This window comes from Mycteria americana, chromosome 3 (assembly GCF_035582795.1).
Source record: "Mycteria americana isolate JAX WOST 10 ecotype Jacksonville Zoo and Gardens chromosome 3, USCA_MyAme_1.0, whole genome shotgun sequence".
Lineage (NCBI taxonomy): Eukaryota > Metazoa > Chordata > Aves > Ciconiiformes > Ciconiidae > Mycteria > Mycteria americana.
In genome coordinates, this window is record NC_134367.1 from 52,114,343 (window position 1) to 52,142,328 (window position 27,986).

Below are 27,986 nucleotides of genomic sequence, written 5' to 3' on the forward strand. Positions count from 1 at the left end.
AAGCTTGGCTGGGTAATATATTTACATGACGCATAGAGTGTAGTAAAAGGTAGCTTTACGCGTGTGATTGCACAGCACAATGCAATCCAAGCATGAGGAGCCAGCTGGGTCCCAGAAGCACTATACAGCTATGCTGGCACAGCACTCCGCTGGTTTAGCTGGGCTCTGGTGTCACCTGCATTGCTGTGTGAGACCAGGTGCGTTTGCTAGGTGACACCAGGTCTCATGAAAATCTGTGGGGAGTGTTGTTGCCAAACCTAGCTCTGGACTCCCAGTATCCTATAACTTAGGTTCCAAAGCTTCACAAGCACTTTTGAAAACTTTGAAAAGCTTTAGTGGCTCTCCCACTTTGATTAGGAAATTATCCTAATATCAGGGATACGAGGTAGTAGAGCTCCTGAATTATTACCCAGTCCCTCTCTGTTAGCATAGACATATGTTTTGCTGTAAATGTCCCCCGTCACATGCACTTTCACACATGCATCTACATCATTAACATTTTTGCCTATTTATTTGAATCATCCTATCTGCCTCTATCCCTATCACTCGCTACCATGTGGGGTTATAATGAGGAGCAGGTAATTTTATTCTAGACCATTTGGAGAATTTTGAAGTCATCTTACTTCTTTTTAATACAAACATTTTGGTTCCTTTTCAGGGAGACATTTTTGTCCTCGGGGAATGTTTCAGCCTACCAGAGTCTCACAGACAGGAGATACCATGGGCTGTCGCCATTGAGTAACGCTGCAATTCAGAGTGCATTTGCTTCACAGCTAAGGCTCCCGCAGCTTCTGGATCCTCAAAGCTGCAGGGTGAGTAAAGCGTACCCTCAGAGGCACTCTTCCTCCGTTTCCACTGAGCTCCTTGGAGAACAAAGTCCTCTGCGGTTCTTGCTGGGGTGCTTACTCCTTCCCTACCATGGTGCAAAGAACCTAACTGTTAATAGCTAATTTTAAAAATTCCCATGATTACAGCTTATTAACTTGATTCACCATTAGGAATTCTAGAAAATGTTCTCTACAGAAGTGAATAATAAAGATTTGAGATGGAATGTAATCACACTGATGTTACCAAAACGGAATCATTCTGCGTGATAGAAGTTGGTGATTCTACTAACTTTCAGTTTTGGGTAATTACCCCTCGGAGCTCTCTCATCACCTGGCAGCAGTTTTGATTGCCCAACGTGTCTGTCATGGTTGTGTGCAAGATATTTAGGTCCAGTGGTTTCTTAGCTATAGCATCACACGGAGTTACACAATGCCAAATTAGATACCTATGTGCTAAACAGGCACCTTGAATGTCACCAGCAAAAAAAAAGCTGAATAAGATGAATGAAAAATAAGATGAATGAAAAGATGAATAAGATGTCCCGATGCATCCGAAATAGGACCAGCAATAAATGACTGACAGTAGGTAGGTAAGGACCTGGGAGCTATTCTGTGGAGGCAGAAGTAGCACAGCATCTTGGTAGGAAATGTATTCTGGAATGAATCTTATTGCTTCTTTCCCAAAGAGTGATAATAGATGCTTCTCTCCTTTCTAGTACACGGCCTACTTTCAAAGTCCGAGCAGAGTGTATCACATACCAAAGAGCAACTTGGCCTCTGAGTTGCCTTTTCCTGATCGAATTAGATGGGACTCTCATAACTAATTGAATGTTGTTCTTATTTATGAACAGTCATCTCTATTCTTTTAGACACTCATGCATTTTCCTTGGAGGACATTCCTAATGGATGGAGGGTTGTTTCCAGTCACTATCAACAACACCATTAATATAAATTACAACATGCAGGTACAGTGAAGCAGCAACCTTGTGCTTATGTCCAAAGACACAAAGACAAGATGAATCTATGATGCAGGAGAAAACAAACTAATACTATCTCATTTCCTGTCTTTGTTTTTTAAAGAACAGAAGTGAACAAAAAACATCTCCCCCTTTTCTGTCCAAAAGCCCATTTTATCATTTACTTCACATTTGATCTTTCTTCAAGCAGACCACAGCATTTTATTGATAATGAATCTATACTTATCATTTTCCTAGTGTTCTGGAACTAGAGAATCAAATAATTTTTATCACAGGCATATGTGTTTTAGGACCATGGTGCTAAAAGCTTGAAATCCATTTGTGTTTATAACACAAAAACCCCTGTGCTGGCACTTATCTGAGATTTGCTATTACTTGTTAGGCTCTGAGCAGCAGATCTTCAGAGATTCTCCCTTCCTCTCCAGCTGTGCCTGTGCAGCCTGAGTCATGCAGACCGAAGGGTTGCTCATGGGGAGCTGGTGCAATGCAGTTCCTGACGGAGGGTGTACTGCAGAACAGCTACGGCTGCCCTGTGGAAGATCACGCTGACTGTCAAGCCTCCTTAGCTACGAGCAAGCAGGTACCTCTGACAACTCAGTTTGTTTGGGACTGTACAGCTTCTGTGCAGGACTCCCATTAGTTTTTGCAGCCAAAGCTCTGTGAACACAAGCAACCTAGACCTGAGCTATGCCGTAATAACCTCACCTACTCCTGGCCGTCTGGTAAGAAGCAAAGGGAACAATGTTGTCTCCTATAAATCCTGAGTGCTGTTGAGAGAAGCCCTAGTGATAGATACCCCTTGAGGGCCTGCTGGTGTCCCCAGACTTCTGGAGAAAACGGAGACTGTCCTGACTTCTCCCCACACCCCACTGAAGGTCCAGAAGGTCTTTATCAAGAGCTACTCAGTGCAAAGGGGAAAGGAACAGCCTGGCCACTATCTAAAACCAAACCTAGTCAAGGAGAGGCAAGGTACTTCCAGGCTGTACTTCCCCAAGTACTTGCATTGTGGACGTGTATATGAGGAATGGTTGCTGGGGGCACCTAAAAGCCTGCCAGAAACTACACAAAGATTTGGTTCAAGGAATGGGGAGAGATTCAAACGGTTTGTGATGGAAAACAGATACACTGATTGATTTGCAAGGTAAAATGGATGGAAAGGACAAATTTAGTTATTTTAAGGTCTGCTTCCTTCAAGATCTGAGCTAAGAGTTTCATTTCTGTAGCAGTACTTTTAGCTGGAGACCAAGCAGACAGTGTTGTTGTTGAAGCGATTCACTTGAGGAAAGCAGCAATAAAACAGAGGATTTAACTTCTGCAATTTTATCCCCATCTCTGCTGTGTGTGAGTACTCACTGCAATCAAAAAGTAGCCTGGGTTTTCCCTGTACCATGCTCTGAAGGACACTGGTGTAAGGCCCCGTTGCAAGTTCTGAATAGCCTGTCGCATGTCTTGTCCCACTGTATTTTGCACGAGATGCTATTAAGTAAAGAAAAGCACATGAAAAGCTTGTCATAGCTTTTTGAAGCAAAACATTTCCCTGTGACTTCCAGCAGAATTTGGCAGAAACGGTTGACTCAAGCGCTAACTGGTTGCAGAACAGCAAAAAGACGTGCAAACTTTTGCTGAGGCATCATGATCCGGTCATATCACGAAACTTGCTGAGATCTTTTCTGATACTATGGAAGCAACTAGAAATATTAAAGGCAGAATGGGGCCAGCTGAAGCTGAGGACTGAGGATATCAATACAGTTCCTCTCTACAGAGAGTTTTGTGAACAATATGGGTAAGTTACCTTGGATGCAAGAATATTCCAGAGTGACTGAAAAGATGAAAAATGAGAAAAGTCTCTGCCTTCTCCATCCATTTTCCTCCTGTCCCCTTCTTTCACTTGCTTTTTTTTTTTTTATTTCTACCTTCCTTTATTTTTGCTTATAATTAACCTAGTACTTTCGCTTTTCTCTAAAGGCTTGAGAGCTACCTTTTGTTTCTTTGTTTCAGTACAGTTGTTTTTTCCCCTCTTTCAATGCCTATTCAGACTGCTTGCTGGTGATGTTTTCCAAGTGCATTCTTCTCAGTCGTGTGACCCGCCTCTGTATTTCAGGCTCCATAAACAATGTTAAATACAGTACTTGAATAAATGGAAATTTTGGAAGCCTGTTAGATGAATTGTAGCAGAATTCTTCCTAACGCTCCTAGTTGGCTCAACTTTGAGCAGTCAAGAATAGAAAATTGGAAGATTTCCATCAGAGAGGCCCTTCTGAAAGCAGAAAGCGGAACATGGCTTTTTAAAAAGCCTTGTCCCCGGAAACCACAAGAAAGGAAGTAAAAGAGCAAGATGACACAGTAAGTGTGAAATCCGTGAAGGCACTGGAAAACACCGTTGTCATGCAACGGAGCACAGAGGAAGCAATGCTCAGTGGGCCTGTCCCTACAAGGCCAAGGCATTTTAAGTTGACGAGTCTGAATCCGTCACAGAAAATTTGTGTGTGTGTAGAGAGCTGGTATCGGATTTGCTCCATTCTGGTCTCCATTTATCGATATCCCAGTGTTACCTCCCATGCATTACCAGGGGATCGGAGGGGGCACAGTCCAATGCTGGGGGCCCACGGTCTTTGCCTCTAACTAATTTCTAAATTCTGCGGAGGGAGCAGCTCCGGGGCAGAGCAGCACTGGGTTGCAGGAGGGCTGGGAGTCAGGAGCGCAAGTTCTCCGTGCAGAACGACCAACAGCTTGTGCTTCCACCGTGGGGCTGGGCAGCTGCGGGACAGCCCCGTCCTCAGCGTCTCCCAGCCCCTCCGCACCCAGAGCTTTCTTGTGACGATGCCTGAGATCGGGCTTAGCAGCTATTGCCTCCCGGGAGGAGAGGTGAGCTCCCTGCCCCTGGCTTTGCTTACACGGGGCCTTTGAGCAGGAGGAGATCTTGAGCTCTTTCGCAGCAGGCAATCTGCCACATGTACCGTACCCAAAAATCCCACTGTGTTTCCCTCCTCCACGCCCCACCCATCCCCTTCCACAGATGAGAGCTTCCTACTTCCCTCTCTGAGCTCTGTGCTAACCTTTGTGTCATGCCATCAAGGGTTGAAAAGGCAGCGTGATTAAAGCAATAAAATGGAACGATGTATATATGCCTTGCTAATGGCTCCTCTGCTTCTAAGAGCAAAGTGAGTGTCTGCCTTGGCACGTAGCACTCAGAAGCACTCAGCAAACCCATGATCAGATACGAAGGAGAGCAGGGGGAGGAGGTGGAGGGAGTTTCTTGGTCTATTTGAACAACGGGTGATAGACAAGTTCTTACCGGTGACCAGATTTCCCTGCTTTATCTGGTTGAACCCTTGTTCCTTCCCCTCGGTTTTAGTTTTGTATTATTATAAACTTGGACAAATTACTGAACTATGTAATAAGGCAGGACCAGTGAAGAAGAGGCTGTCCTGCCCCGCTTGTAGGTTGAGTGGGGCTAATGCAGTGAGCTGAGACTTAATCATATTCTGCATGGGTTTGGAACGGGGGCAAGGGAAGAAAAAGGAGAGTTAAGATCCAAGGCCAGTAAATGCAAACATACTGATTTTGAGAGAGAATGTGTGAAATACCCGTGTCTTGGTGATTCTAGCGCAGCTATCCTGTACCCGGCCGTGAAAGCTATAGTCAGACAAGTGGGCACAGAGGAGGAGTTTGCAGAGCCCGTTACAAGCACTCAGCGCAGAGTTCCCCCCAGAGGAGCATCAGAAATCGAAATGAAAGTGTACCAGGTAAGGGGAGGGTTATTAGTGGGGCATTGTGGGGGACCACACAGCATCACGTTTTCCTGCAATTTCTGATAAGTGAAGTCCAGCGGGGGCCTGTGGAGGCTGTCGCGGGGGGAAGTCTGGCAGATGGGGGTGGCCCGGGAGGCTCTGCAATGGCACCTCTGCTGCGTGGAGCCAGGTGTGGGTCCTGGGATAGCCCAAAGCAACAGGGCCTCTGCCTCTATCCAGAGAAATGGATCCACAAATATCCTAGCGCTGTGCCATATCCACAAATATGGCACAGCACTAGGCATACAGTCACCCCCAAGTGCTATTAACCTTGATACTGTATCTGAAAGTACTGTGTTATAGAGAAGAATGGAAAGAGAATTGCTTCAGTTTAGTCTGTTTTTGCTAATTGGCAAGTTGCTTTATAAGCAGTATAGAGATTTAGTAAGAGCTAAGCATTAAACTTGATTCTAGCTTCAAAAGCTTCTGGAAAACCTGGAAATGCACGTGATCCATGATGCGCAGAAGAAAATTAACCAGGAGATGACTCTAGTGACATCTGAAAGAGCCAGGCAAGGGAGCAGTCTCCCCACTGGTGAGGAGAATTAAAATACCCTTCCTGGGAAATACAGGAGCCCCGGTCTTGAGTGGGAAAAGCAGCTTTGATGCATAAAGGCAGCAAAGAGCTGTCCTGCGTGTGAACAGGAGAGCACATTTGCTCTCAGCTCCCACTTCCCTGTGCGCCCATTTGGAGGCCAGGGACGGGCTGAATCACGGGGAAGGTATCACTGATGAAAAACGGCTTACCCTCAGGAAACTCTCTTCTGTTTTGGAGAGCCCATTGTGAGAAATTCCAGAAATACATCTAGCAGGAAGGTGTGCACCGAGATAACCATACGCCTTTCTGCACGGACCTGTTTATTCTGCCTGTTCAACAGATTCAAATTCCCTAAATCTAAGAGTTTACTTTCTCTTTATAAAGTGAACATTTAGCCATAATCATTGCAAAGACAATTGTGCAAACAAGGCTGAACACTAGTTATTCTGGAGTTTGCAGGCAGCCTGAAACAGCCTGATAGGAAATTGCTTCTCTACTCCTCTGTGTTGGAGTGTTAAGATTTTAGGCCTAGCAGTGCAATTTAAATGCCAGACTTTTTAGTATGTTAGGTATTTACTTCGTACAATTACTGCATGGGTGTGGGCAATTTGGGTATTCACAGGCACAAACAGTAAAACAAAGAAAAAGTGGAAATCAAAGGGAAGAAAAATGTGCCCTACTGCCACTGGTTGTGGTTGCAGGCACCAATAATTAGTGCACAGAAACGTTGTTTCACACAAAAGCCGTATTCTTTACTCAATATTTACAGAAAACTCCAATACACAATTGTGGGCCAGGTCATTATTGACAGAACTGGTCCGTAATGAAATTGCATTTTGGCTTTGATACCAGAACAAATTTGATACTGCTGCTCAACACAGGCTTTGCAATCTGCTTGCAATGACATTTACTTTTTGCTGTAAACATTTTAGGAAAGCTGAGAAACCCTAATCTATACATATAAAGCGTACCCAGTGTCAAATCCCAGGGATTACTGAAGGATCAATATTTTGTGACAGTGATACCCACTGGTGTGTGATTTTATTCGGGTTTTTTTTCTCTCCCTCTGTTCCTGCAGAGCTCTGGAAACACAGGGTAATGCAAGAAAATTTCTCAGTTGTACAACCACAGATAGTTGAAACATTTGTTCAAAGGCTGATGGAAAACTACCAAGAATCGGATACAGAGGTACATATTCTACGTTTCTATCTAAGCAAGAGCTAAATCATGTTTACAGCTTTATTTATTAAAGCTCTTGTCAATCAGTGGCCTAAAAGAGAAACACATTTCTTGAGTTTAGGAGCTTAGATTCAGATTATGTTGGTTTGTAATAGCAGTGTTGGCAGCAAACTTGTGCATTGCCCTACCGCCTTCTGACAGGTTTATTTCAGCTCTCAGGACTGTAATAATGTGAAGATGAGTTAGGGCTGGAGGTTTATTTGCAACCGCAATGCAGGATTGCAGGACTTTATTCATGGATTCAGTAGTGGGAAACTCTTCTTCCTGAGTCATTGCTAAATCAGGGGTCCAGCACGACCTTTGGAAGCAGTTTTAGGGTTTGTTTTCAGTGAAATTCAAAGAAAATATTTATGAAAATATGACCACTTCTGGTTAAAAAACACAAAACATGGGTTTTTGAGAGAAGGGATGTTGGGGCCCAACTGCAATCCAGGCAGTTTCTGAGTGATTTAACTTTCTGGTGATTTAACTTCTCTACTGAAAATTCTCTTTTAGCTTCAGAAGGAAACAAAAAGACATTATATATTTGCAGCTAGAACCAGTCAAAAAACTGACAAATCTGTTTTCCATTAGTTCAGTGAAATTGTAGATTCGGCAAAAACATTTACATTGAATAATTTTATTTTTGCTTCATTTTGATATCACAGAAGCATTTTTTTTACAATAAGGGGACCATGTTTCGTTTTGATGTGTGCTGTATATAGCAGCTCTTGTGACTTGGGCCACCTGCAAGGTTTCTTATTTTGCTTCCTAGGTTACTTTTAAAAAAAACCATTTACAACAGTGTCTCACCATACTGGGCTGTGACATGATGGCCAGAGAGCGCAGCAGCTTTGAGACCTACTCCATGTTTTATGAAAATATTCTCTGGCAGCAGCATCGTTTACTTTACCAAAAAGAACAAGTATGCTCAGAGCATTGATTCTACTCTTTGAGAACAGGGGAAGGTGGTTTCTCTGGGTGGGAGGCAGTTGCTAAGTAAAAAATAAAGTCAAGCTGTCAGGCTGGGAAGTTGCTGAAGCGGAGGTGGGCTACACAAGCATAGTCACCGTGCATCTTTGTGCTTTGCTTCAGGAGCTGCACGCAGTGGAAGAAGGTGGCAACCAAAGCGATACGGCCCTGACGCAGGTTGGCGATGGTGGTCTATCGATAGTACCTAGGTCTATCGGTAGTACCTAGTGGTCTCATTTGGGACAGAGTCCCACTGTGCAGACACATGATGACAATATTTGAGAAGAAAAGTAGGGGGGCTCTGGGGCTGCTGTTTCTGTGCTCAATGCCAGAAATCAAGCCAGCAGGACTTGTAAAACAAAGATAACCTGAAGGCAAAGGTAGTGGCCTGCTGTTCCGTGGTTCTTGTTCACAAAGGATGATATACTGGTAACCTTCTAACTTAAACTTCTACTGACAGGTCTCCTCCTTCACAGGGCATTTTCCCAGAGCAATTCAATCCTGTGCATTGACTGAGATGATAGAAAATAGAAGTGGGTCAGGCACACAGGCCATACTGCAGTGTAGGTACCAGGCGTCCTGGTTTCAGCTGGTATGCTACAGCATGGCTGCATAACCAACTCCTCTTAAGTTCCGAGTACTCGACTTTGCAGCTTCAGCTGTGTTTTTTAGGATAGCTGCTATGTGTGGGTGGAATTTTTTAAAGAAGTAAACCCAGCCAATAAATCAGAAATGCTGTCTTGTGCAATCATGTGATATCCATGTAATCTATTAGCTGACTTGGAGGCTTGGCTCCATCAACACAAACTCCACTGCTAGAGGTATGTCAGCTTCTACAGAAACCTACACTAGGGAGAAGACTGCTTGGGTTTCAGGGATGTTTGCACAGCAGTGTTAGAACACCTGCATTTTGGATTTCATTCCTGGGCTCCTTTTCTCATCTGTCCTCATTATTGACTACAAGATTTCAGTTCTTCTCTGGGCTTCTTATCAGTTTCTTGCCCCACTTTCTCAGGCTTTTTCCAGGTTTTTGCCCCTATATCCTTTTCGGTACGGTATCTTGTCAGCAACCTCCCTTCTTCCCTGATTTCGCTGTCCTGGCTATATGTTTGGGAAGGCTGGAGTGAGAGAGAAAATGAGAAACACGTGTGAGGTTTCAGCTGGGTGGAAAGATACAGGAGGAGTCAGTAGGACTTTCCTGGAGCCTGTGGGCAGTGAAGTCTTTCCCCGCCTCCACTTTGCCAGCCTATCACCACCAAATCCCTGGCTCCTCTGTGTTGTACTCGAAGGAAGTGGCCCAGGGTGGCTAGCTGCCTACTGTCTCTGGGCTCTGCTTCAACCTCAGAAGAGACTTCCTGCTCCCAGTTCCACTTCTCGATAGCCTAAAGCAATTAACAGAGGCAAGTCTGAAGAGCAAGCTCAGTTGCTCAGTGGAGGTGTAAGAAACCATGAGAAAGGTTCAGGCATCATCAGCCAAAATGGGATGGCAGATAGTTTAAAAACTAAAAAGTCTCTGAGGAACATACATGAACCACATGGGTTGGGTTTTTTTCTCCCACAAAGTCTTAGGATTTGACCAACTTTTCGCTGATTTTACAAAAAAGACACCCAAAACAGGAGAAAACTAGTGCTGCTCTGAATAAAGATCACCAGAACTTTTCAGCAGGGCTAAAATACATGTATTTTCCCCCAACATCCATTTTCAGAAGTCTCTCAGTAATGTTTGCTGTAAAACAAAAAACTTGACACAGAAAATTTCAGCGAGAATCCAGTGAAGTTATTAGCATTTACTACTTATATCTGGCATGTCGAGGTGCCAGGCAACCTTGAAAGCAGACTGTGCTGTTGGCTGTCCTTACAGTCTGCAGTTTTGCCCATTTCTTATCTGAGTAACATAATGTGCTAAGAATGATTTTTAGCTTTCCTCCAGTGTATTCATCTGGTTGCAAATGCTATTCGGCGGTATGAAAATGACCAAGCGTTTATACCTAGCGATGACCTACCTATGTGAAATTTAAATTCTGTCATTTAAATCTGTTTAAGTTCTACCACGTACCTTCCTATTTGTGCTAACCTGCATGCCCTTTCTGAGGGTGTGTTAATAGTCAAATATCAACAAATGGAACACATAATTGTTTTTATCATATATTAAATGGTCTGTATGTACAAGCTTATCAGCAGACAGCATATTCGCTCCGATAAATGCATTACGTCACAGCTTACTGAACGAAGCCTGCTCACAGTTCTTCTGACTTTCTCTCTGGAGGCAGCGGAGATTATGCTATGGGAGGCCAGGCTCACTGACATAGCAGAGCCACGCACAGGATCTTCTCCTAAAATCAGATTCCCTAATCCTGCTCCCCAATCTTTCCGCCCCTCTGTCCTCTGCACACATTTCCTTCTGTCAGTTCTCATACCTATTAGCGAGGAGATCTTTCTTTCCTGATGACCAGAAACAGACATTTTAAGGTTATGTATGAAACTTAAGCATTTGCCCCCTTCAAATATTGGTCATGAACTGCCACAATTCTTCCTACTGTTTCCAGGGAAGAAATGTTTCTAAAACCAACAGAGATGTACAAAATGGATTATTCCGTATCATCAATGGATTATTTTCATCAGGCCACTTAGGAAGATATTCTTGCTCTACTTAATTAGGTATCACACAACATATTCAGAACTCTGGATCGTTTACTCCGAGGCTATGGTGTTTTCTCATCCCTAGTTTTGCTCATTCATTTTCTCTGCTGTGATAGATTGTGGGGCTGTGCCATGGGATGACTATGGAAATAACTGCTCTCAGAGCCCAGCTCGCTGACTTAGAGGAAGAAAATCTTGGTCTCAAAGAGAAGATTAGAAAAGAAGTACGGGATGAATATGAATCATTAGTGTGGAACCTATTTGTGACTTGTATCCATCTAAAAGTAGGTACAGAATAAGAGGGGGTACTCGATCGGTCTTTTTTGTGCTGGTGTAGAATTTGCCAACAAGTGTAGCACTCAAAGGAATAAATTGCTGCAGTGTGCCAGGTGGATGAATGGGTGAATCATTTATCTCCTGCTGCTAGAAGCATTTTGTAAAAATGTCTGGTAGAAAAATAGTGTACCTTTTCCAAGAGAGGAGGCGTATTTTCGATGGAGCAGGTACCACATTAGAGAGAGTGATGGAAGCTCTTTTTAGTTACAGTGGAGGGAACTTTTTGGATATAATACTTCAATTTGTAATATTCTGCATTATTTTTCTTTGAAACTCTATGTCCACTGTGTAATTGTATTCCTCATTCTAACAATGCCTTTGTTTTCAAGTAGTCCACTGATTTCTTTGGGGCGACATATGTCATTACTTACAAAAATAAGATACCCCAATCTAACCTGTAAAAACTGACCTGATTGTGACCATGTATGTTATAGAGCAATCACCTCCATCAGATCGCCAGGGTTTTGATCGATGGTCCACAAGCCCATTAATGTTTGTGGCCAGGGCAATAGTGACTTGAGGAATATTGTGATGTCTTTTGCAATCCTGAGGGTGAGTCCAGTTTTCACCAGAAAGCCCATTTTTTTCACCGTGGTGCTGCTACTTCCATTAAATACAAACATCCCAGGATTACCAATAGGTTGCCTGCAAATGATACAATTGAAATTCCACTTCTTGTAGTGTCTGGATGCAAGAAGAATATTGCTCTGTCTTCCTGATACATTGATTCTAGGAAAATAATTATGAAGAAAGACCATCTGGTTGTAGTTGAGCGACTTCTGAAATCTTCTGAATGTTGCTTTCCCATATGTGCACGCTTCATCTCTTATGTGTTCTATTTGTAATTGCAGGGAAAGTTGGATGTCTATCACCTTAGCATTGAGCAACGAGTGTTTGAAATCATCAGTGAAGTGAGAAGAGAAGGAGTTGACAATATGATTGATCTGAAGAAAAAGTTTGGCTCCACTAAAAATAATGGTGACTTGAAAGAACATTTGTCTAAAGTAAGGAAATACATATGTGTGTCAGTAAACGAACACAGGGATAATATCCTGGTTAAGCTTGCTGAAGATGGCTTAAGTTATTGCATTCTACCTGGGACATTGGTTGGGTGAAGAGCATGGAGGTGGTCCATTACTAGACTGCATTAAAGGCTACTTGTTTGTCAGGCTGGCATGAATCAATCATCTTTGACTGTGTGTTTATGCTCCAAGTGCAGAAATTTTGGGCCAAACCCAGCCCTTAGACCCTGAATAACTGTGTGTATTTGAATTGAATTTGGTTCTAAACTTAGGAACTCTGCTTTCAGTCTGTTCTGAGTGAAACTAACACCATGCTTTCTACAGACATGAACATCAGAGAGGTTGAACTTGGATCTGAAGAAGTATAAAAGTGAACTCACATTCAATCATATGTCAGCATTTGTCATGTGTTGTCATTGTCCCTTTTTTGGGTGGGGGAAAGAGAATGTGATGTTTCAGTGACCCTGATAAATGTGTTGATGGGAGTTTTATCTTCTTGTCGTGCAAGCTGGTCACATAAATGGGGGTGGATTGGGGATAGAATCCTTTCTTCCACTTGCCGTTACTTAGAATCAAAAATATATTCAGCTTTATGTTTTGAAAAAGTGCTCCCAAAACTGATGTTCTGGGAGTTATAAACTAAAGCCTGGAAATGACTTTCCAGGCTACAACTTCCAAATCAATCCCTTTTCTAGTCAAACATATTCCTCCTCAGCAAAGTTCAATCTGTACTAAAATTATGTTAGTCAGTCAGTGAATACAAATGAGATCAAATGGATAATGGCTAAATACTTCTGTCTAAAGCAAATATGCCTGCAGATCTCTCAAGCAAAGAAGCTTGTAAAGCAGGATATGACTGTAATGCCAAAAGAGTGAGACAGGCTTTCAACACCCGCAATGAACCTGGGGGATAGGGACACCCACAAGTAAATGAGGAACCCAGAAGTAAATGAGGAAATGGAGGAAGGCTGCGTGCGAGAAGGCTGCAAGGAGACTTCCACATCCCCACTTGGAAAGGACAGTGTGCAGAGGCAGTGAACAAGGAGAGTGGGGAGCTCAAGTGCAGTCAAAGGGCTGTGGTTTGAGCAGAGTCATGGGAACTTGGCGGGCCGGTGCACACCATGGTCATGGGTGGTTACAGGGTGTTTAAGAAGAATCAGCAGGGAAGAAGAGGAGCGAGAATTGCACTCTGTGTAAGGAGTTCAGTCCCTGCACAGAGCTCGTGTGTGAATGTGGAGATGTACTACTGAAAGCCTATGAGTCAAGGTCAGAGGAGGGAGGAACGTTAGTGATGATTAATGACTGCGGTGGGGAATCTGTTACAGACTGCCTGGTCAATAGAGTAAATTGGATGGGCCTGTCTACAGAGGGCTAAGAAAAGTGGTTTTGATTTGAGGCCTTGGTGTTCATGGAGGTTTTATCCATCTGGAAATCTACTGGAAGGGGAACACAGCATTGTGAAAGCCTAGGCAGTTCCTAGACAGCATTAGTGATAATATCCTAAAAGCAAATGCTAGAGGAGCCAACCACGGTAAATCCCTGCCTCTGCTGCTCACAAACAGGGAAAAACTGGTGGTGAGTGTCACCAGTGTGTCACTCTGAGGCTGCAGTGACTATGAAATGATTTCAGGATCAGGAGAAAGGTTGCAAAATTATGCTGCAGAGCTAGGACTTGGGTCTTCAGGAGAGCAGGCTGTGACTTATTTAGGGAATTGCTAGGCAGAACCCCTGGGAAACTGCCAAGAGGGGAAAAGTGCTGAGGAAACTTGGTTGATTTTTAGAGAAAACTTAAAGAGATTTCAAAACCAACTACCCTATTATGCAAGAAGACCAGGGAGCTTAGCAGAAACTTGGCCTTGCTTGCCTTAGCAAGGAGCTTCTTAAAGGACTAAAATACGAAAAGAAAGATTGCAAGTAGTGGAAACATGGGCAGGCAACAAAGGTAGAGTATCAGAGTTCAGACCCATTGTGATGAAATTAGGAAGACCAAAGCCTGGCTGCAGATAAAACTAATACAGGACACCAAGGGTAAGAAGGTGAGTTGACACTGAATGGTAGAGCTTCTGTGCAGAGACACCTCTGCCAGGAGGGCCAGGACCTCCAGCAGTCCTCTGTAACCCTTGATTCTATGATTTTTGCATAATGAAACTGCTTTCCTCTGCCTTAAGAACAGTTTTCAGGAGGAAGTCCTGAACAAAGAAGTCCTTTGAACAAAGAACAAGAAAACTTCTTCTGTACTGATGACTATACTTTTCATGAATCCACTAATTTGGTTCTTATTAAGGACATTGTAATTAGGGTGAACCAGGTTACTGAATATGGTATGAGCCAGAATCCTCATTTGGCATAATAGTGTTTATCACCATTAACAGTGCTTCATTTTGGAGGGGTTTACCTGCTTGCTGTTTTGGATTAAATTTCTTCCATTTTTTCCCCAGTTTCTGGGCAATGTTCACATTTCCTGTTTCCCTGGAGACACAGTAATAGAAATTTATTGCCAAAGGCTGCACTGTTTCAAACTGCAAAGTTTGAGCATTTGAAAATTAAAATGAAATACAAATAGTTGCATGCTTTTACAATTGTATTTACTTCCAAACCACACGTTTCTTCCTGGGGAAAGTAATCTTTGCGGGTCTACTCTTACCGACATCTTCTTTAGCAGGAACAGCTGCAGCTCTTGCGGGATTACAACATCAGGCTAAGCATACTGGCTTGTAAGCTAAAGGCTCTGAACTGTTGGAAGCAAACCACTCAGAAGGCACAGCTCTCTGCAAAGCTTTGAGATGCTGAAAAGGTGGTATTTCCCTACCATTTCATCTGTTATTAGTGTCTAATCTTCTGCAAAACTAATGGTCAGATTGGGCAGCCTCACTATTACTCAGTGAGCCTATAGGATCTCATGGTAACTGCAGATTTTAGGTAAAAATTCTAATTTTTTTTCTCCTCTGTATTATGGGTGTAAGGGTGATTTTCAAATGTGAAGAGTGTGAAACAAATCACTGATGCTTGCTTGAAGCAAGAGTCTAGGAAGTATGAGTAGCCTATAGTATTCCTAATTCTGTTGTTGACTCAGAATACTAATTATGACATTGTATCAAAATCAACTATTTCACAACTGACCAAAACATATGAAAAAGAAGACAGGCAGACATAAAGTGAAAATGAACTAGATTGTTGGCTTGGGAGGTGGCTGAGGTTTTTTTTCTAAATTGGTATCTGCTTAAACAAAGCAGAACACAGCATGAGGTTTATAAATTTAATTACACAAATACAAGATGAAGCACAAAAATGACTAAATTAAACTAAAGTGAAGATGGATGGAAAGAAGAGTGCCTCACTGCTTTAAATGAGGCTGATTAGAATGGAACAAACAGGTTATTGATTGTTACACAGGTTAATTAGCTGCACATGTCAAGCAAAGGAAAGGCAGAATGGATCATATTTGTTAACTTAAAAAGAGTGAAAACAAAATGGGGTTTGTGTGCTTGTTAATTTTAAACCCACATAAAACTGGATGTGCATACACTTAGTTCAGTTATATCAGTGAGATGCTAAATAATTAGAATATTTTATTAAACAGATCAGTCAAAGATGGATTGAATTATTGCAAATTTGTGGATTTAAATAAGAAAAAAGAGCTATCTTCACAGGATTTAAAACAAAAGTCTGAAACTGAGAAAAATAAATGGGAAAATTTAGCTTTTTTAAATTAGAAACTAGCTCATCTTGCTCAGACAGAGCTTTCTTGTGTCTGACTAAGGAATGATCCTGAAGATCTAAGAACTTGTGTTTCACTGTCCTCCACTCCAAGTGCAGAGGATCATGGACCTTGCTTTTTTCCAGTTCAAATGGCTGGGAAAGGAGAGAGGGCTGCTCTATCTGTGCCTGACATAGTTACATGTATATACATATTTATGTTTGTGTTCAAAACAAGCAAAAAGACCCTGCCCAGAAGGAAAACAAGCTTCATCACACACTTCTTTACTTTAGAAGTAACAAAGGAATAAACAGACTGGATGGACAGGCCTTTCTAACGCATAAGAAAGATCAAGTCTTGTATTGCTCTGAGCTTGCATACAAGAACTTGAATTGTTGACAAGAATATAATTACAGATGCGCAGTTGTACCCATGCGAAAGATTATCTTATGTTTTCCCATTTAGAGGACCTCTCTTGTCCATCCTGTTTCCCATTTTGCCTTAAAAAAGGTCAAGCCTTTATTAGAAAACAGGAACAATTCAATTTCACTTTACGCAAAATCTCTGAGAGATTTACCTTTCAAGAAACCCACTGCTATATAAAAGAGAGAAAATCACTGCTCTCATCACTGTTTCTGTTATGTACTTTCTGTTTACAGGAAGCTCTTCAAAACAAAAAAGAGTGTCTGAATGCTGAGATGATGGCAGAACAAGAGGTGACTGCGTTTCAGGGTCAGCTCGTGTCTGTAAGGAAAGCTCTTGCAAAATCTCAGGCAGACAATGACAAGCTAAAGAAACAGCTACATAAACCGGTATCTGAATTCAGCAGGTCCTGATTCATCAGCACAACAACTTGAATTCTCCTCTCCATCTCACTTGCTTTAATGAGGATTTTGCCTACTGTTATTCTAGGAGACGAAAGGATTCAAAACTAACTGCATAATAAAGTTACTGAAGCTGGCAGTCAAACAATGTGTCCGTCTGGGTGTTTTCACCATTGCAGGTAGAGAGAACTAGGGAAACAACTGTAGCATCTTAGATAAAGTTTGAGTCACGTACCAAAATGACAGCTATGGGCACTACATTTATGTATGCCATCAACAGTGCGGGATGTATGTTTTAGAAGAGGAAAAGACACTATTAATATTTTATTCCACAGATAAAAAAAAATTAAATTACAGATCTCGAGGCTATTAGTCTTCCACCCAATCATTAAATTTCAAGGAAACATTCAGGGATGTTGTCATTAAATCCAGAACAAATTCATTACATGGGTGGTTTTTTTTTCCATCTGAACACCTTCATGGATATATCACTGCCACGGCAAGCTCCCTTTCGCTTCTACAGATGGCTACACATGCTAAAATGGCCCATTCCTCAAAGTCAAACTGAAAAGCGCACCCTTCACTTGCAATATACTTAATGCCAAGCAACATGATTGTATGGAAAATAAGTCTTGACAAACCAACCTCATTTCATTCTGGTGATAAGATTACAAGTTAGATAGATAAACATAATGCTAGAGATGTAATACATATTTGGAAGGGCCTTGTAATGCTTGGGGTAGCAGCACATAACTTTTGTATTTTAAATTTTAGTATTACACAGTATCAATAAAAATGCTAAATGGATTGAGAGCTAGATTTTTTGGCATACAAAAATGTGTTATTTTCATTAAATGAAGATGGTTTCTGATGGATTTCTACAGGGGTTGGTAGCAGAACTATCAGTATTCAACATTTTTGTCAGTGGCTTGAAAATAAATATAAAATTATAGATTATAAAATTTACCAATGACATATTTGGGGAGGAATGTTAGTGAATTTGAGTACAGAATCATACAGATAGCTCGGTAACTTGGTTATGCCTCTGACAAGTATTTCAATGCCTGAGTAGGTGAAGAACGAGAAGAAAGCAGGACTCATACAGAACGGGGTGACTGCATCCCTGGACAGGACAGGGGTCGTAACAGACAGATGACTGGCCATGGTGTTGTGGTACTGGAAGGGATGAATGCTGCAATCTTTTTGTTTATCAAAAGGAGAACAGTGCAGATATATTAAAAATGAGTTTGTAGCTCTATGTACAACACACTGAAATACTGCCACTGGTTCCAGGGTGTACTACTTAAAAAAGATGAAATAAAAATTGAGAGAGTACAGGGAAGAGTTATGAAAATTATTTGAGGGCTGCAGGAAATGCTTTCTAGCAGAGGGCTCTTAGAAGGCTCAATCTGTTTAGCCTATCTGAAAGAAGAGTGACTTGATTACTGTCTACAGATATTGTTGTTGGGAAAGAATAGCAGAGATTAAAGGGTTCTTAGGGAAAGCTGTAACAAGAGGTGGTGCCTAGAAGTTGAGGCCAGGCAAACTGAAAATGGGAAATTAGAAACAATGTTTTCAAAATGTGATTAACCGTGGAAATGACAATATCTCTAACTCAGTATCTTCGTGTCAAGTCTGGATGCCTTTCTGGGAAGCATGGTTTAGCCAAAACAACTTGCTCATTGCTGTACAAGGGTAATTAAGGTAAATGTGATATTAAAAAGTCACATCTGATGGCTTGATTGCTCCATTCTGAGCTTATTGGTCTATGAAACTCCAACCTTAGTAAGGCTTAGAGAGCTCCCCAATGAAAAATGTTCAGGCTGTGACTGCTTTTACCTCTTTGTGTTCAGATTTTTCACCAGAGTGGAGTTGCCTTGGCCTGATAAATTGATTTTCTTCACTGACAAGCTGTCAATTTACTTCCAAAAGACCCACTGCATTTACCATCTTTCTAGCAGCTGCTTTTGTTATTGTTTTTATTTTTCTCTGGTTTCTGACATCAACTTCTGGTTCCTTCTCTTCTTCCTAATTTCTTTCCTTGGGACAGATTGTGATGATGGTGTTTACAAATAGCAGACTCCATTCCACAACCCTTGGCTGTACAGGAGAGTTTGACCTGATATGGGTGGCTTGTAATACCATTGCATTCAATCGTGATAGATTCTAAAATGTAGCCGTACTTACTGGCTGTCCCTACAAACTGTATATAAACAGCAATGTTTGAAAAAGCTGTGCTTGTTTCCCCCCTCTCTTTCCTAGTTTATACGTTGTTTTAGAAACAAGTTCCACATGCACACCAGAAGCTGGTTGCAGAAAGCAAATTACAGCAGACTGAGGAAATTGGAAGCAACTGCCTTCTTGTTTATTTGCAACTGAATGAGTTCTACACATGAATGTTGTTTTGAGGCTTGCCTCTCTAACAAGCAATGGTGTTCTAACAGCATTCTGTTCCCACTCCGCCTTACCCTTCCCTTGCACTCCCTGTTCCCACAACCCAGATTTTCTTTTGGGTTTAGGTCTGACTGTGGTCCTTTCATAAGATCATAGGATGATTCAGATTTGTTTACCAACATTTCATTATCTTCAGTACCAAGCCATGTGGAATTGGGTCTCTCCTCATTCAGCTCAGCTGGGCATGACATCTGAGGACTGTCATGAGGCTTTAAAAGGAAATCTAAAAAGGTGTGTATGGGAACTGGGGATGGAACCCAGGTCTGAAACTTTCATGATTGCATGTTGTAGAAACAAATGCTATTGGAAGTAGTACACATTGGAAGAAAACACAAGAAGCGACAAATACTCAGTGTGATGAAAGCTGAAAACACAGAGAAGATGCTTGAAGAGATGGAAGAAAAAGAGCAGAGAGTGAAATGCTTAACCAAGGAAGCTGAAAAGTCTTCTAAAATATGCCATCTTCATCAAAAAGGGGTCAAAAAAGAAATGCAGCAGGTAAACTCATAATGCAGACTTGAAAAACAGGAACAGTAGCCTTTCTGGAGAGATGTCTCAAGTTTTAATGCTGCCTGACCACATCTGAGTGTATCCCTTCAAGTGTCTGAACCTCACAGAGCCTCACTGTAGCCCTCCAAGTGCTCTGGATGAGGGTCTTGCAGCATGAGCCTTGGCACTGTGCTGGGCCCTGCCTGCTGGGGGCTTAGGGTCATGTTCCACCTATTGGTGGCATCTTGTGTTTCTGATGCTTCTCAGGACCCTCCTGTTGAGCCTGGTTCAGTATCTTTGCTCTAGAGAGTGAGTATTATTCTCCTTATTTGAGAGGTAAACTGTCTGGGAGTTCATGTATGGTGATGGTGCACTGGGAATGGGTGTGCAAGCACATATGCTCGCACAAGCGCATATGACAGCATATGCTCGCACCCCTGGGAGGATCAGGGGTACAGCAGCAAGCGGCTGGGCTCAGGGGCTCTGGAGGCTTTGGCCAGCCGTGCATCCCCTGTTGGGATGTCCCCCAGCGGTGTGCCCCAGGCCTCTGCTGTAACTGCTGTCCTTGTCACCAGACTAAATGTGGAGCTTTGGAGCCTCACTTGGGCTCTGCCTCCCTGCTGGGGCCATGTTCATGGGTCTGCAGTGCCTGTTGCTTTCCTGGCTCTCCCTGTGACATTTCCCAGGCAGGGCTTTGACACCAGTGCTGCAGAGCTGACAAACTGCTGTCCTTTTGCTTTATCTACTCTGCATTTGACATAAACCCTCTGCCCTTACCTGTTTCACATACACTACACCACTGTTTCCCAAATTCTGGACTACCAAATTAATGTATTGGGAAGGGAACTGCTTCAATCCAGTCTGGCCACAGAAATGGCATTAGTTTTCACTAAACTGATGACATTGTACCAAACTGATGTACTGAGTTTAAATCTGCTACTGCATTGCTAATCGTTGATTTAGTGTAACTGAGTAACTAGATCCACTTTTAAGATTATCTCCCTGTAAAAGGGGCTGTAGAGCTTTAACTACTTCAATTTAAAAACTGATTTGGCCAAGTAAACACAATCTCTGTGTTTAGCACAGCTGGTAGAGTGGGCTCTTGGCTGTGAAATGTGCAGTGCTTCTTTTGTAGTGTAGCCTGCAGAACAAAATATTGTTTGGCAACCATTTGATTAGACTTTAACTAGATGAATCCATCTACTAACTGACAACTTTGGTGCCCCTGAAGTCTCCTTGTCCTTGCTTTCTTGGTCTAGAGAGAAAAAAGCTTTGTAAATGTACCTGAATGCCTCTCCTGTAAACCAAGCAAAGTATATTCTGTCTTCAATCTTCTAAAGCATCAAGGTGAAAGCATGGAATGTTTGTTTTCCAGAATCAGGATGACAAATGCCATTCTGTTGGGAATAAATTCTCAAACTGCAGGCATGTTTTCTAACCAAAATCATATGAGAGACTTCTACACAGCCAAAGCAGTTGGACCAGACACATAAGACCACTGATTTCATTCCTATCTGTCTTTGGGGCTCTGAACTGTTTTGCTGTGTTTACAAAATAACCCTTCAAGAGATCAGAGATGTCAACATCTGGATCAGCCTTAAAGGAGAGACAGAAGGAAAATGGCAAGTGCAGCGTGGAGGCTTTTATTGCCACACAACAGTTGCAGCTGCAGCTAGCACCTACATGGTCATTAACACTAACAAACTCTATATTTAAACTTAGTTAGCAAATTACAGAGTCTGTGGGAGAGATGAGGGAAGAGCTGCTGTTTTTTCCACATACTTCTGCCCTGAAAATGGAGGTAGGGCCTTGTCTAATTAGGGTTACATGCAGAGAATAGTGAGAAAGGGCCTCTGTATTGTTTTATCTTCCTCCAGCAATGCCTGAAATGCAAATTCTTATTAAACAATAATGAGAATGACAATTTGCACTATTTGTGCTGTATTTTGCATTCAGAGGGATTATGGATAATGCTTAGCAAAGCTGTAATTATGGATTATTTCAACCAGCAAGAAGTAATGCCCTCTCATTCACAGGAGCGCACAGGGCAACACCACCTGCTTTGAGGCAGAGCTGTCAGTTGACGAATTTTTGTTGCTGCCATTAATCCTTTTACCACCTTCTAGATAAGAAGCCAGTTAACCCAAGAGTGCAGTTTAAAATGGGAGGCCTTCCAGCAGGTTGATGAACTGCAGTGTCAAGTTTATGACCTGGAAGCTGCAGTTTCCAAGAGGAATGTGACTGCAGGTACAGATGGGTTGTGTGTTGTAACCTGCTTTCTTGGGGAAATGTCTTATGAGCTATGTGTCCATGTCTCTGAATTCCTCCTTAACCTTTGAAGTAATAGTCAACTTGAGTCAAATATTAAAGAGGAGAAGACCTCCTCTGTAATGACAGCATTTAAGTAGAGGAGAAAGACCTAAAACACTGACTCCCAAGTTAATAACTTCAAACCATAATTTGTGTTGTCTTTTGCTCTGTAGGGATATCATGGGAAGTATGAGGGGAGCTGCATTTAGGGGAGGAGGCAATTAGGAAGCAAAGAATCCCAAGTGGTAGGAAATCAGGCTTCATTAGTGGCTCTGGTCTTGGAACAGCTTACTTGCAAATCATGTGGGGCAGCCAAAGAAGACTGTACTCTTCTAATTCGGTGAGATACATGCCTATGATTGCAGATATCTTTAGAGATCTCAAAACAGCAGTGACAGCTTTCTAGCCCTTAATTGAATTAACCTGGAACTTAAACCTTTAACAAAAATCTTTCTTCTCAGCTGTTTGTTGAGTAACTTTTTAATGTAATGTTTATCTAATTAATGTAGCTTAAAAAGCTTGATTAGGAATTTCTACTCCTACCTGCCTGAAGTTGCTGCTTTTCTCTGTGGTATCAAAATCCTACTGTCAGTCTGACAAACTCATGTAGAAAAATGGATGGGTAATACCTCAATTCCTAGTAAACTAAGTAAACACGGAAAGAAACTCCCATGATCTTTCAAGGTGCATTTCTATGCCATGAAGAATATAAAGTACCACAAACTTAATCATAGTTTCCTTCTGCAGGAAAATGTTAGTTATTCCTGCTGAAGGAAACTGAGAAATGCTCATTAGCACATTGCTGAAGACAAGACATGAACCAAACATGAGGAAATAAAGAACAGGGAGGTATCTTTAATTAATGCACAAATATACTTGGTTTCTCTGGCTTTAAACCAATCAAGTTACATTAGCAGCAAAAGGAGAGCTAAGGAGAATCTCCAGCCCCTAGTAGATAGGGGAGGGAACACAGTGACCAAGGATGAGGAAAAGTCTGAGGTGCTTAATGCCTTCTTTGCCTCAGTCTTTAATAGCAGGGCCAATTGTTCTCTGGGTACCCATCCTCCTGAGTCAGAAGATAGGGACAGGGACCAGAATGGAGCCCCCATAATCCAGGGGGAAATGGCTAGTGACCTGCTGTACCACTTAGACACAAGTTTATGGGGCCTGATGAGATCCACCCAAGAGTACTGAAGGAGCTGGCAGAAGTGCTTACCAAACCCCTTTCCATCATTTATCATCAGTCCTGGCTAACTGGGGAGGTCCCAGTTGACCGGAGATTAGAAAATGTGACGCCCATCTTCAAGAAGGACCGGAAGGAGGACCTGGGGAACTACAGGGCTGTCAGCCTGACCTCGGTACCAGGGAAGCTGATGGAGCAGATCATCCTGAGTGCCATCACATGGCATGCCAAGGGATCAAGCCCAGCCAGCATGGGTTCAGGAAAGGCAGGTCCTGCTTGACCAACCTGATCTGCTTCTATGACAAGGTGACCCGTGTAATGGATGAGGGGAAGGCTGTGGATGTTGTCTATCTAGACTTCAGTAAAGCCTTTGACACTGTTTCCCACAGCATTCTCCTGGAGAAACTGGCTGCTCATGGCTTGGACGGGTGTACTCTTCGCTGGGTAAAGAACTGGCTGGATGGCCGGGCCCAAAGAGTGGTGGTGAATAGAGTTTACTCCAGTTGGCAGCTGGTCACAAATGGTGTCCCCCGGGGCTCTGTGTTGGGGCCAGTTCTATTTAATATCTTTATCAATGATCTGGACGAAGGGATCGAGTGCACCCTCAGTAAGTTTGCAGATGACACCAAGTTGTGTGGGAGTGTTGATCTGCTTGAGGGGAGGAAGGCTCTGCAGAGGGACCTGGACAGGCTGGATTGATGGCCTGAGGTCAATTGTATGAGGTTCAAGGCCAAGCGCCAGGTCCTGCACTTGGGTCACAGCAACCCCATGCAACGCTACAGGCTTGGGGCAGAGTGGCTGGAAAGCTGCCAGGCAGAAAAGGACCTGGGGGTGTTGGTTGACAGCCGCCTGAACATGAGCCAGCAGTGTGCCCAGGTGGCCAAGAAAGCCAATGGCATCCTGGCTTGTATCAAAAATAGTGTGGCCAGCAGGACTAGGGAAGTGATCGTGCCCCTGTACTCGGCACTGGTGAGGCCGCACCTCGAATGCTGTGTTCAGTTTTGGGCCCCTCACTACAAGAGAGACATTGAGGTGCTGGAGCGTGTCCAGAGAAAGGCAAGGAAGCTGGTGAAGGGTTTAGAGCAGAAGTCTTATGAGGAGCGGCTGAGGGAACTGGGGTTGTTTAGCATGGAGAAAAGGAGGCTGAGGGGAGACCTTATCGCTCTCTACAACTGCCTGAAAGGAGGTTGTAGAGAGGTGGGGGTCGGTCTCTTCTCCCAGGTAACAAGTGATAGGATGAGAGGAAATGGCCTCAAGTTGTGCCAGGGGAGGTTTAGACTGGATATTAGGAAATTTTTCTTCACTGAAAGGGTTGTCCAGCATTGGAAGAGGCTGCCCAGGGAAGTGGTTGAGTCGCCATCCCTGGAGGTATTTAAAAGACATTTGGATGAGGTGTTTAGGGACATGGTGTAGTGGTGGTCTTGGCAGCGTTAGGTTTATGGTTGGACTCGATGATCTTAAAGGTCTTTTCCAACCTATATGATTCTGTGCAGTTCAGGGGAAAAGTTGGTGCAAAACTTGTCACACTGATGCTCCTGAGCACAAGGAAAGCAGCTGTGACAGAAAGATGAATTACTTTTTTTTTTTTCCTGCAGTGAGTTACCATTGTTAAACGTGATGCAGAGCTGGAAAAATTGGCTGAGGAGCTTGGATTTCTCAACACAGGAGCTCCATCAAACTATAGACACCTAGTCTGAAATGTGTTAAAACCCTGCAGTGTATTGTAGCTACCTTTTTTACTTGCGATTTTTTTTATTCCCATGTCTGTAATAGTAGATGGATGTTGTGAGGTTTGGTGGTAGGGGGTTTTTTTCCTTTCAAAAAGGTAAAAGGAAAACTGCAGAGCTGTTGTCCCATAGTACAAGCAGCAGAAGCCATCATTTTCCACGTAATAAGTCAATATTAAATAGCTACCATTTTTGATGCATTACTACTAGTACTTCTCATAGGCAACCCAGACTTGTATCATGTAAAGATTTGACTTTTCAATTAACCTTGAGTTGTACTCTGTCACTAACCTGGCTTCAGACCTATAGCATTTGGCCAGACCGATTTGTATAGGGGTGGCAACTGTTACTTGCAATAGCCCTGTTTTGACTGGATAAAGGCAAAGGTGTTTTTGAAACAGGTCATGTCAACTCCAGGAATTGCCCACATAGACTAAGATTTCAGCCAGTTTGTAAGAATGATCTGTAGATTAGCAGTCTGAGCCACGTCCTCTAGCTTCTTCTCCATTCCTTCTCTTCCATCTTCACATCTTCCTCTTCTTCCCTCTCAAATGCACTGAGCCATGGCCTGTCTCAGTAATGCAAAACAGTTGCTGCACTTCTTTCTGGGTTCATGTGACCCTCTCAAGTCCTGCTTCAGGATGCATGGACACTGAATGCAGTCTGACCAGACCGGGCAGTTGTGCACTCTGGACAGCTGCCAGCTGCTCTCCTGCTGCTTCAGCAGAAGGCCAGAGTCCCTTGGACATGCACCCTGAAATAATGCCAGAAGCAGCTAACCAATGTGGCCTGAAACATCTTGGATCATATCTGAGAAGGAGGAGGAACACTGTCTCAATTAACAAGTGCAGGATTACAGCTACACAGCAAAAATACCCTCACCCTTTTCCTAAAGTTACTGGGAAAGGTTAACATGGGGTTAAGAAGTGGTATAGCAACAGCACATTGTACATAGATACAAATCAGGGTTAAATCACATTATGGCTGATAGCAAGCATAGCATTTGATTCAGTGTGGATTTTTTTTTAGTGGCTGAAGGGTTGGCATTAAGTGGCTGCATCTCTGCTTTTCAGAAATCTACAAAGGTGAAGACTGGAATTCACTAGGGAATTTAGTGTCACTGGGAACAGATCATTAACACCCACCCACACCTTTTAATCTTGGCTTTCGACAGAACCAGGAAAGACAGAGTTGTGGGGAAAATAGTAACATATAATGAAGCAGACTTGGGGCAGCAAGAATTTTCTGCTTCACTGAGATGTCTCCTGCTGGAGGAATGAATACCAATTCACTCGTTATTGTGAATGAAAAGAGTGTGGGCTGAGCTGCAAAAATTGCAGATAGTTGCAGAAAGCTTTTGCAAGTAGTTGCAACTATCTGCAAATAGTTTTTGTTCTACTTTGTGTCAAGATCATCCATGAACCACTTTTTCCAGACTAAGCAATCTATTACTCTATTTGTACTATGCTGAGTGTTCACAACTTGTTTTGTGTTTGTGGGTTTTCTTTTCACCCTAACATTCTGCTTAGAGGTCAGAAACACCAGCTTTTGTATTTACTTGAGTTCTGCTTTAACTCTGTGTTGTTGATAACACTCCAGGTTCTGCAGCTGAGGTCCAGAGTAAGCTTTCAGCATCCACTCAGCATGGGGATTACCAGCAGCATCCTTTGAATTTTGACCCAAGAAGCAGCAATGGAACAGGAGGAAACACTCAAAGACCAAAGACAGTAAGTAATGGTGGCATTGGTAATAAGCTGATATAGTTGCAACACGAGCAACTTGTTTGCAAGCTGTGATTTCCAAAAATTGACTAAGGAAAGGGGACAGGAGGGAGGTATTTAGTCAGCAATGAATGGTGCAGGAAAGATTTTTTTTTTTGAGTACCATGCCATGGTTGGTGAAACTTTTAATATGTTCCTTAAGCTTTCAGGTGCCTAGCAGATGGAAGGAGAGAATGGCAGACAGGCTGTTACCACACCTAAATGAAAAGTCTCTTCCTACTTGTCTTCATGCAGCTGCAGAAACAAAGGCTGGTCCAGAAGTAAACCTAAATGTGTCTTTAAATCAGTCCAGGGCATTTTAGAAAATGCCACTGAACTGGCAACCTTGAAGTAAGAGAAGAACAACTTGTATACAAATCAAAGAGAGGCAGTAATACTCCAGTGCTGTGCATATGTACTTCAACATATTTGGATGCAGTGTTCAATACCAGCTCCAGTCAGTTAATCTGCTAATCCATTTTAGGTACTGGGTGATACAGATCCTCCTGAGCAAGAGCAGCACTGCATGTCCTCCCTTCACAGACAATGCAGCACAGTACTGAAAGGCAAGAACAGTCAAAACTAAAAGGCTTCCTTTTATTGTGGTAACCTTGGAACATCATGGTGCAAAGCACAGCTAAGTGCTTAAAGCAAAAGCATTGGGGCTGGTTTTCTTAACTGCTTTCCTACTGCAACCTCTGACTACCCCATCCTGCCCAATACAGTGGTCTCATCCCCAGAGTTTACTGCCTGTACACTGAACCTTTCGTGCCTCCTTAAAGATGAGTCATCAAAAGTGTTGGTGTCTCCGCATTCCCTAGTACCTTCTCTCCCCTCCCCCTAGAAAGGGGAAGAAGGGCAGCTCCTTGCAAAATGCTGCACTAACTAGAAGAAAACAGGAAAAAATGCATAAATTTATCTGCATTTCTCTTGCATGGAAAAAAGCTTGCTTTTATGGCCTAGCCAATAAAGGACTCAAAGTTGTCTTTTAGAGATGTGTCAAATTGTATTGGAGCTTTTTGAGTTAGAATACGTAACCTATGTGCCTTTTAGCATCCCTGGATGCTTGTGAATGTGAACAATCAAATACCTCAGTACTCTTTTTATAAATAACTAAGACCTAGAATTGAATTCAGGCAACCCTTAACACCATTGCATTGGTTAAACACTGAGTAAAGGAACTCTAACATGTTAGAAATACTGCAGTATTTAGAGATAGAG

At 42.7% G+C, this 27,986-nt stretch overlaps 1 protein-coding gene across 1 annotated transcript; it reads left to right on the forward strand.

Moving 5' to 3' along the window:
• The first annotated feature begins 554 nt into the window (after window positions 1-554).
• Window positions 555-26,768, forward strand: LOC142407538 (coiled-coil domain-containing protein 162-like). The gene is made up of 12 exons (XM_075497159.1): window positions 555-578; window positions 2,187-2,384; window positions 3,355-3,587; window positions 5,412-5,550; window positions 6,010-6,130; window positions 7,212-7,321; window positions 8,127-8,276; window positions 11,080-11,247; window positions 12,151-12,303; window positions 16,678-16,830; window positions 21,912-22,032; window positions 26,605-26,768. The coding sequence occupies exons 1-12, from the start codon at window positions 555-557 to the stop codon at window positions 26,766-26,768; spliced, it is 1,734 nt and encodes a 577-aa protein (XP_075353274.1).
• The last annotated feature ends 1,218 nt before the right edge of the window (window positions 26,769-27,986 follow it).

Bases quoted from the DNA above. Each gene is read 5' to 3' on its own strand.
- LOC142407538 (XM_075497159.1), top strand. From the start codon at position 555: ATGTGGGGTTATAATGAGGAGCAG. The intron at 8,277-11,079 runs GTATGCTCAGAG...CTGCTGTGATAG, and splicing joins TACTTTACCAAAAAGAACAA to ATTGTGGGGCTGTGCCATGG. The intron at 16,831-21,911 runs GTATCTGAATTC...ACCACCTTCTAG, and splicing joins AGAAACAGCTACATAAACCG to ATAAGAAGCCAGTTAACCCA.